The 10,541-nt window shown below is 40.8% G+C and overlaps 1 protein-coding gene across 1 annotated transcript; it reads right to left on the reverse strand.

Moving 5' to 3' along the window:
* Positions 1-1,234: 1,234 nt before the first annotated feature.
* On the reverse strand, positions 1,235-5,449 carry LOC114570967 (transcription factor Sox-10). Its single transcript, XM_028601655.1, has 4 exons — positions 5,348-5,449; positions 4,327-5,016; positions 3,651-3,922; positions 1,235-3,493 (listed from the first exon to the last, which is right to left on the reverse strand). Exons 2-4 carry the CDS (start codon positions 4,764-4,766, stop codon positions 2,706-2,708), a joined length of 1,500 nt encoding a protein of 499 aa, XP_028457456.1. The 5' UTR covers positions 4,767-5,016; positions 5,348-5,449; the 3' UTR covers positions 1,235-2,705.
* Between the last annotated feature and the right edge of the window lie 5,092 nt (positions 5,450-10,541).

A 10,541-nucleotide genomic window follows, 5' to 3' on the forward strand; every position in this document is an offset into this window, starting at 1 on the left:
TCAATTCAATTCAGGAGTCTGCGATCAATATGAGAGGATACATAAGCCAATTTAAGACAGCTACATTTATATCAACTCAAAAAAAGCAACTGAAATATGATTTGACAATTTTATTACAATTTAAACAAACTATTGTTTTTAATAAAAAGAATAAATATAATGTTGGATTGTAAAATAAAGGGGCATCCTACAGATGTTATGTATCGGTATTTTCACTTTGCATCGATAATATTGGATCGTGCATCACTGAATCAATCATTATACCCCTAATGACAATGGGGATTAGTAGTAATCATACATAAATGTTCCATTCTCTAATTTTTCCTTTCTTACTGTTTTATCTGTTTAATGCAATTCAATGTGTGTTTCTGTTTTTTGAGAAGAGGCAGGCCTGAGGCCTAAAGCTGGAATCGCAGTTGGTATAGTATTGCCCTGTTTGATATTTGTTTTCTGATTAGATTCAGCTCCAACACCATTTTTTTCTTTCTGTGCTCACAACATGATTCTATCAGTGTCTGTGAATCAACTTATTAGTTTAATCAATCCAAGTGTACCGAGTGCAACCATTTTGTTTTATTATTTATCAACCGCTTAATTTATGGTGAAAATGTGGTTTTTCATTGGTTTGGACTGCTCTGTGAATAACCTTTACTTTTCTACTAAAATGAATTGCAGCTCTCTCTTGGCTATTATTTTTGCAAAAGACCACCACGTCTAACATCATCTTTGTTTTACACCCCCCTCACATACAAACCCACAACAATGAACTTGACACTCTGATTTCCGATGCCCGTTGAATGGGTTTAAACAGCAGCTAAGTGTGGAGGCAGGGAGGGAGCCTCAGGTGGAGAGGAGAGGGTAGAGTGAAAGGAAAGCCATGTACAAAAGTCCAAGTGTACGCTGGTTACTGAGCTGAAATTGGCCTTGCCTCTGGCTCTTTACACCCACCCCTTCACTCTCTTTCTGTCCCTCTCCCTCGCTGAATGGCTCTCTTTGTCTTTCTCAGTAACACGCAGTCCCCAGCCGATTAAATGTGGGGAATTAGTAGTCAATTTTAGCCTACCACACACACAAACACACTAAACAGCTTAGGTTGGTGGAGCACTGATTGTGTTGTTATTACAGTTTACACGTCAGCAGCGTGGTGTTGATTAATTTTTTTTTAACCATTCACTTATTGCTCTGTGTTATCTCATATCCATCACTGCTGCATAAATAACGCTCTTACACATGATTTTTTTTTTTATAAATAAATTCATTTAATAGATGACAACAATAAAATTTCAACATTGCTTTTCTTGTATGGAAGCAAAATACTTAAGTGAATATAGCAAACACTTTACAAAACTATCCAGAATTATACAAAATGGAAGAAGCAAAGGTGTGACACACAATGCATTATTACTTACATAAAAATAATAACTACATGGTAAGAGGGTCAGTATAAAATGATAACATATGCATCACATAATAAAGGTGAAGCCTGTGGTAATGACCATTATTCACATTGCTGAAGAGGAAGAGGGCTATTTGAGCACAATGTAGGAAAAAAAACCTGTAGAGACGAAAACATGCTTTTGGCCTACAGGCAGTGCAGAGCGGGCGTACATGTGATTCTAATCCTTAAGTAGGACCCAAAGCTGGCCAATTATCTAAAGAGATTTGGTTGAGACTTTGTACTTATAGATTTTAACTCCGTTATTGGAAAAATCAGATGCAAATCAGCAACATAGGCACTTAAAAAGCAAAAAGGAAGAAGACACAGAGGTTTACTGCTCTACATTTTTCGGCATTATTTGATAAGGTATCCAGTGTCGTATTTCTCCTTTGCTATTGGCACAAAATGAATAGAGTTGAGGTATGTGTCCAAGACTAAGTGTTAGGCTGAAATACATCTTTAAGAGCTCTCTTTCCCTCTCTTTCTCCTATTTTCCCCTTAAATGCTTAATTCTTCAGTTCAGTGAAGTCAATGTAATTACAGAACAGAAATACAGAGTGTGCTATCTACAAAGAAAAAAAGGTTGCAACTTTCCTTTTCTGGCCACGAAAAAAAACAACCCCAGGGAACATCTTATTGAAACAAAACATGCTTTTCCCAAAGCAGTGGTGCAGATGTAGGCTATTAGTGTAATATCAAATCAGTCACAATAAAGTTACACCCGAGGATATCAACAATGACAATAAACTTACTACTCATATAAAATAACACAATAACATCAAAAAAAACATCTGCTTTAGTTTGGTTAATAAAATCTGATTATGTCAGTCTGAACCCATCGTGTCTAGGTCAAATCAGAGTCACTCATCAATGCAACATCTGTTCACTCTCAGTGTCTCACTCGTCTACCTCTTGTATACAAACTTGCTGTACATCCCAACTTATAAATTTATGATGGCACACATTTGTTAAGGTTTATTTAATTTTTGATTGGCAGTTGACCCATTCATTTTTCACACTTTATATTGTGCGAGTTTGTGGCTGTTTTTAACTGTGTAAGGCCCCTTGGATGCATCTTGCATTATATTGGCTAAAAAAGTAAAAACCTCTAATATAACATCAATATGGCACGGGCGCACACACACACACACATACACACACACACATACACAATCACACGCTTACATACTTGCACACCCACAGACACACAGATCCACTCACACACTTCCCATATATTCCCTCTGCTCAGCTGGTCTCCCTCAAGGTCTCAAGGTCTTGTGAGTGTGGTGTAAACAGGCTGCTCCCAGTGCGTGGGGCTGTGAGAGGGGGCCACGCTGGAGGGGTCTCCTATGGTAGTGTACAGAGGCCTCTGTGTAGGGCCCATGTAGGAGAAGGCTGAGTACAGCCCCGGGGCCTGGCTGGAGTGGGCATAGTACGCCCCGGGGGCCTGGTGCTCTGCGTACTCAAACTGAGCCCTAGAGGCCAGCGAGGGGAAAGCGGAGCCATAATGAGGGAGGCTGAGCGGGGTGTAAGTGACATGGGTGCCTGACGAGGGAGAGGATGAGGCCTCTGCGTAGTGGCTCCCAGCCACAGACTCACTCTTGATCTGGGCCTTGGAGGGGTCGGAGGAAGACGGAGAGGCTTGAGGCTGCTGCTGCTGTTTGGAGAGCCACGCGGAGTGCCCGCTGGCAGCAGCCAGGGCGTAGGCGTATGACGAGGCAGAAGATCCAGCTGCAGGGGCCCCGGTTCCACTCTGCGGGTGGCCGTTTGGAGGAAGGTATTGGTCGAACTCATTTACGTCAAACGGCTCAATGTTGGACATCACCTCGTGGCTGATCTCGCCGATGTCCATGGTGCCAAAGTCGATGTGGGGTTTAGCACTCGATGATGACGGACCACCGGATGCTCCTTCAGCTCCCACCCCAAGGGCTCCCCTGGACACCCCTGATCCTCCGGACGCTCCTGCTCCCCCTTCCCTCTTGGCATCTGACAGTTTCCCAGACTGGAGCTCTGTCTTTGGGGTGGTGGGGGGCGTGGGTGGGCTGTGACCCTGACCTAGAGGAAAGACAAGAAGGGACAACATGGTCAAATGAACTGAAGTGTTACTTTTTTATTTAGATCACATTGGGGTTTTTTTATATTCCCCTTTTTTAACTAAAGATATCTTGAAATGTCAAAATATAAATTATGATTATTGCGTCTAGACTCCTACCAGCCGGATGGTGGTGGTGATGGTGGTGGTGGTGCAGGTCACCCAGGGGAGAACCAGCCCCGCCATTGTGCTCCAGATGAAGGGTCTTGTAGTGTGACTGGGAGTGGCTGGCCTCCCCTTCCCCCTGGCTGTCAGACTCACTAGCAGTAGCTAGTTTACCGTTTTTGCGTCTTCGGGGCTGGTACTTGTACTCCGGGTAGTCCTTCTTGTGCTGTTTTCTCAGCCTCTCCGCCTCCTCGATGAATGGCCTCTTGTCGCTCTCGTTCAGCAGCCTGGGGGGAGAGAAACAAGGAGTAATTTTAGTCTTACAGACCTTCTGAATTAATGTGAAAGTATTTACTTAGAATATGTCTGAAAATAATAAAACGAATTCAATCCCTTGCGCAGAGGATAAGGAGGGTAAAACTCGCCAGATATGATAGTATTTAGTAGGCTACACATTATACATAGTATAGTATAGGCTACATTAAATTAAAGGGAAACAACAACAAAAACACCAAGTTGATTTCGGTGTTTTCTTTCTTTACAATCACCAGCTTGATCTTATAATTTGCCCACGTTTTACATTCAAGTTTAACATCTACGCATCCACTTATCCTTTACGCACAGGCGACACAGGAAATGTGCCACTGTATGGCCACGCTGTTCTTTTCTGGAACAATCACCCCATACAAACCTCCACAGTTTGCCCAGGGTCTTGCTGAGCTCCGCGTTGTGCAGGTGAGGGTACTGGTCGGCCAGTTTCCTCCTCGCCGCTTGCGCCCACACCATGAAAGCGTTCATGGGCCTCTTGACGTGGGGCTTAGCTTTGTTTCCGTTGTTAACGCGCACCGGCATAGGCACAAGTGTCCAGTCATATCCGTCCAGCACCTGACTGACCGCCTCCCTGATGCCGATCGGAAAGCGATCGTCCTCCATCTCCGATTTGGCTGTATCGCCTCCATCCTCCTCGCTGCCATCCGCGACACAGAGCGAGGTCAGCTGCTGCGGCGGCCCGGTCAGAGGTGAGTCCTGGCGCGGTGGCGCTCCGGGTTGAGTCGGTGACAGTGAGTGACCATCGTCTGACCCTCCGGGACTCAGTTCCGCCTCGGACAGGCTGTGCTCCTCTCCGGACATTTTTTTTTTTTATTTTTTTTTTTTTACTTTCAACTAATGGCAATACAACCCGCGAATGCAGAATTTGTTTTAGAGAGTTCAAACGATTCACTGTAATTGATTCGTTAAATTGAATAAGATGTCTGATGTCTACGAAGATCCCAGTTATTGCTGACTTTTCTCGGGCAAAGCCATACTGCTGCGTAAAGGTGTCCAAATCCTTTCCTTAGTCGGCTGGAAATCCGTTTCAGCAAAAGCGGTTAGCCTACACCTATAAACCATATGAAGTATAATAGAAACAGTTAAGTAATTCACTCATTAATCCACAAATGGTGATAATGTTTTGGCCTAGGCCTAATTTTAGTTGTACTTCAAACTAAACAAGTAAAGAGAGTTAGCGGAGCCAATAATAATGGCCTAATAATGATAATCCTATTTGGACGAAAAATCCGCAGCCATACAGAATTTTTTTTTTTAATCAAAGCCTAATTAACGCTAAACCTCTTCCAATAAAAAAATACAACTGGCACAAACATGGCACTGATATGAAATATATTTCCTTTTATCACAAAAAAATTGTTAAAAAAAATTACATAACTTACCAATTTAGATGTCCAGTGGTTCAACATGGGAGTGTGTGTGGCTGACTGTAGAGCCGATGAATGGCTGCTCTGTGTGGCAACACCGGAGCTTAAAGAGCGCCTTGTGAGGAGGACTGGGAGAAAAAAAAAAGTGATTGAAAGTGGAAAACATTCCCAGAGAGGCAGCATTCCAGCACACCGCCAGCCCCGCCCCCCAGCACCTCGCCGCACTCTGATTGGTCCCTTAATTATCCCGCTGATCTATGATTGGACGGGAGCAACACACTGTTAATGCCCGTCTGTCCATCACTGCAACATTTCCAACAGAGAAGAGGTGAGATTTTTACATCGGAGTGGCTTAAATGACTCTACAGTGCGCCCATTTAGAGGCAGGAGAAGGCCAGCCTTGTTGGACGTGTTGACATGTTATATCAAACAAATAAACAATCATGAGGAGAGTTATTGCCTCGTGTGGTCACGTTCCTCAAAAAAAAGTTCAGCTCCGATTTAACCGGATTCAGTTTGATACTGGGAATAAAGATTGCAATTTTGAGTTAAAAGCTTTATAATAAAAAATGTAATCTTGTAAAACTTATCAGAGAGATGCGTTAAGTTAAGTAAACTAATAGATCTTGTTTTGTAGCCTTATAAATAAATAATAATTAATCAGGTAGGAAAGGCTATATTTGGGTTGGTGATCAATAATGTCATGAAATTACAACTAATCTAGTTGTCTATCTGACCACAAAATTATCTTTTAAAGCATTATGAGCTTTAAAAAATGAACGTAAAGTAGCCTACATTCTCACTACACAGTTACACACTCTGGCCTGTCAGCAAGATGAATTAAATCCTCAATGCAACTTTTAAGTTAGAAAGTGTATGATGATTAGCTACAACAAAAGTGGGCCACTTTTTGGCAAATGTGGCACTAACCAACCGGTTATGTCAAGTTATGTTCATGTGAAATTGTGCAAATCATTTATTCTGAAAATGATTTAACATTTTGACATCCTTGATCACATGTGAACGACCAAACTCTACATTACAGCTTTAACATCGTGAGCCCTGCTGTACACTATTGAATTATAATGTGATTATGTAGGCTATCATTCTTAGAAAGGCGTCCACCTTTACCTTGAAACTGTTCACTGGACAGTGCTCAAAGTACGATATCCAGGAAAAGCAAAGATGACGTGTCATTTTAATTTTAAAATGTGATCAGACACAACATGAGTATTCATATATAATGTGTATTATAGCTAGCTACCTTATAATTAACTTAAAAGCTTATGTTTCATAGAGTCCTCAACACAACCAGTCTCTGTTGGACTTTCAACCACGCCCACAATGATGATGTCACACAGATACAAAATAATTGTGGGACAGGTAGTGTTGTGGCAAGACTTCATTGTTTCTATTAAGTCAAATGGCAAAACAATGTGATGCTTAAATGGCATACGTTTGCTGAAGAAGTGCTTTAGAAATCACACTTTAACTTTGAAGAACTTATCAACTTTATCTTTCTGGTTGTTATTAGGCTACATCTGAAATGCAGACGGATGTGGAATTATTTAATTCAAATAGAACTAGAATTAACTGATCAATAATAAAAACTGCTGAAAGAGATGAAGGCTGCAGACGGTTGGAGATTTATTTTCTTTTTTAAAGCAACGCAACAGTAAAGTGGCTGCTTCCGAATGACGAATGAATATTTTTTTAAACAAATTTCTTAAATGAATTCGGCCTAAATGATAAATCCATCTAGACTTTTTCTTCTTTCGTCATGTTTTTGTGGTAAAGACTGCAGCAGTGAAAACGTTGCTTTGTACATGTTTGTAGGCCATGATTTGTGCCGTTAAAGCATGGCCTAATGGGAAGGAAAAAAATCGAGCATCTGATGCGCACCCGGACACACACACACACACACACACACACACACACACACACAAACACACACACGCTCACTGAAAATGAATGCAACAATAACTCCTGTGTGTCCGTTGCCTCTCATGTTGAGCCTGAAACTCGGTTTTCTCCCTCTCTCTCTCTCCTCTCTCTTTGCTCTCTTTGTCTTCATCTCAGGTGAATTGTAGCCATGTGATCAAACGCCCAATGCTCTATCCATTAACCCTCGTAAATGAAAAATGGGGAACAAAAAGCAGTTTTGTGCTGCAAACATGGAAAAAATTGATAACAGAGAGCGATGTGTGCGTCTTTCCCCCTTTATGTCCGAGCATAGACACCAGTCGCGCACACATAGAAAATACTCAGCAGCAGACGGGACACATGGATCTCTCTGTTTCTGCCGCTCCGACACTTTTCTGTCCCTAAATACTCTCTAGAGCACCTGGATCTGGGCCTCGGAGGTGCTGATGGTAGGAGGCTTGTGTTTGGGGGATGAAGGGGTGATGGGTTGGTGATGGAGGTGGGAAGGGGGGGGGGAGGTGGGGGGACACCTCCATGCTGCACCCCACCGACGAACCAGCACCACAGGGATCCTGCGTGAGGCCTCCGAGGCTCGTGAAGTGAGTGATTTTGTCTGTACCGGTTGATATGAGGAGGATTGTTTTGCAGGAAAGAGTGTAGGTAATGCGTGTCGTTCTGCGGCTTGTTCAGTGGTTTGTAGCTACAGATCAGAGGGCTGGAGGAAGCTTAGTTAGAGTTAGTTAGTTAGAGTTTAGTTGGTGCAGCTGGATGGCCCCCCGGGAAGTCTGGTTGACGGAGCAAGATGAGTTTAGGCTATTGCGGAAAATGTAATAATTAAAACATTCCATTAAATATTGCATTTTATCAATTGGATACTGAGTTAAAAATAGCCCTATTAGGCTACATAAGATACGATAAAGGCCCCATTCCGCGTCTTCTTAATAACATAAGGCGTTAGGTGTCTTTATTGCTATAAACTATGACAATGTAGTGACTTCGTAATGACATCAACAATTCTGCGACGTCATTATTTCTTATCGCCTCCCTGTTGACTAAACAATTATTTATTTCTCGTGGTGGTTACAGTGTTGTTGCTGTAAGGTTTCTGCTTTGTATTTTACAATTACAATTTGTTGGCGATGTTGTAACTTAAAGAAAATGTTTGGAAAAGGAGATTTAGAAATTTAGAATCCTACAGAAGTAACTTTTGTTAGGCTACTGAAAAATATACGGAGATGAAAACAATTATATGCAACCTCTGTTAATAATTTGAAGGACAATACAATACGTATTCAGGCCAAATTTTCTTTTTTTATGATTAGGCCTATGTGTGTTAAAAAAAATGATCAAATGTTTGGAACTGAGACAAAATAATCAAACGAACTTCTTAAAAGCGTTTGTTTACTCAAACTGACTGCCATGCCCCGAAACGCAAAAAATATATAGGCGTGTATAGGCCTATATATTATTAATGTAGCTTGCATACATTATTAAAATGTGTAATAATCGAACAAACAGTTGAAAATAAAGTGGCTTTTAAAATAGGCTATTGTCCGATATTTGATGAAGTCCTTTAGGCCTATCCATTATCTTTAAAATACCATGTTTTTTGTACACATTAAATTAGTCTGTATTTCTTCTTTTAACGAATGAAATGCAAAGAAAGAGGTGGACTTTTCAGTGGTGCGTTTACGCTCCATTCTTTAATCAATTTGTCTCATGAGGCCTCAGAAACTTGCTAAACACTTGTGAAGTCCTCACGTTATACTTAAGTTGCTCTAAGAAAATCTCGATTAATCTTTGAAGATGTTAATTTTGATAAAACTGTATGTGGTTATGTGATATTACTGTCACTTCCTCCTTGTTTGCCTGCGGGTCTTTTGCTCTTCAGCCTGGAAAATAGGCCTAATGTTTGTTTAGTGAGTTGTGTCTGAACATTTTAGATAGGCCTTTTTGTCTTAACAATATTTTCGTTCCAAATGACTTTATATTTCCATCCTTTATAGTTTTAAATACATTTTCTGCCTGTTTGTATTGTAGATGTTCAGTGAAAACAATTTGATTATTTGAGAAAAATTACAAGTTTAAATGAAAAAGTGGATATCAAACTCCTACAGTTGAACCCACAATGCCGGTAGTAATATATATATATATATATATATATATATATATATATATATATATATATATATATATATATAATTAATATAAGGACATAATCAACTCATTCATTTATTTACCACTAATAACCTCAAGGCTAAATTTCTTCCTCTGGCATCATATAAAATCATATGCTTTAATATCAGACTTAGACAATCAAACTGGTGTTTTTGCTCATATTCATGTTCTCTAAATGTGCTTTAGAAGTTTTAAAGAATCTTTTTCTAGAATTGTAAACTTCAAAGATTTTTAAGGTCATTGACAGGTTGCACATTTTAGTGATCAATATCTCAGAGTTCAAAAGCTATCATCTAATTTCAAGCTCATGTTTAAGATAATGTAACCAACTTGTTTAATAGGAAATCAAACAATTTATGTATAATCCACCTGTCACCCAAATCTAATCAAAGACATATTACCTGTTTGATTCTTTCGGCTAATTCATTTCATATTTAGCCTAACAATAAAAGGACAGTAATCTTGCATTTTGTTTGGAATCTAAACTCGCTGTGCATTTTCAGACATTTTGTATGCCCTGTGTGAAACTATCATGGGCCCTTGGGCAGCTTTAGCTTGTTAGAAAATAGAGCTCACATGGTCGCATCAGTTCCTGTGTTAACCTGCCATGTGACTGCTGTAATGGGCCTCGCCATGGCTGCACAGACCACTGGGTCACAAGAAGCCAGTTTCCTGCGGCTCCTGGGGGAGAGAGGGGAGAAGATGGGAGGACAAGGTCTCATGATCAGCAGGGAGGTCAAAGAGTCAGCCTTCAGGTGCACACTTAGTCATGGGCGGCCGTTTTTCATGTGTGATTGAAATGAAATTGAGTTGTCTTAAGGGACAAATTCAAGGTTTACTGAAGAATATTTTATATTGTAGATGCTTTCAGATAGAAAATGAGGTGTTCAGATGGCGGAAGGACAAAGAAAGCAGAAGAGGAAAGAAAAAGAGAACGCCCTTTTTGCTTTGGCCTTAATACTTGAACAACCCCCAGGGGAAATTCCTGAAATCTGACGATGGATGGAGAGAAAAGGCAAGAGAAGGAAAAACAGAAAGATGCAGATAGTGTGTGAGAGAGAGAGAGAGTGTGAGAGGGATGCAGATAAGAGGAGCATGCACAGCGGTC

This window comes from Perca flavescens, chromosome 2 (genome assembly GCF_004354835.1).
Source record: "Perca flavescens isolate YP-PL-M2 chromosome 2, PFLA_1.0, whole genome shotgun sequence".
In the NCBI taxonomy this organism is placed as follows: domain Eukaryota; kingdom Metazoa; phylum Chordata; class Actinopteri; order Perciformes; family Percidae; genus Perca; species Perca flavescens.

What these genes read in the sequence shown, in the direction of transcription:
- LOC114570967 (XM_028601655.1), bottom strand. Translation starts at nt 4,766, where the DNA reads ATGTCCGGAGAGGAGCACAGCCTGTCCGAGGCGGAACTGAGTCCCGGA. An exon ending in ACCCTGGGCAAACTGTGGAG is followed by an intron (nt 3,923 to 4,326) that starts GTTTGTATGGGG and finishes CTCTCCCCCCAG; the next exon opens with GCTGCTGAACGAGAGCGACA. An exon ending in TCACCACCACCATCCGGCTG is followed by an intron (nt 3,494 to 3,650) that starts GTAGGAGTCTAG and finishes TCTTTCCTCTAG; the next exon opens with GTCAGGGTCACAGCCCACCC.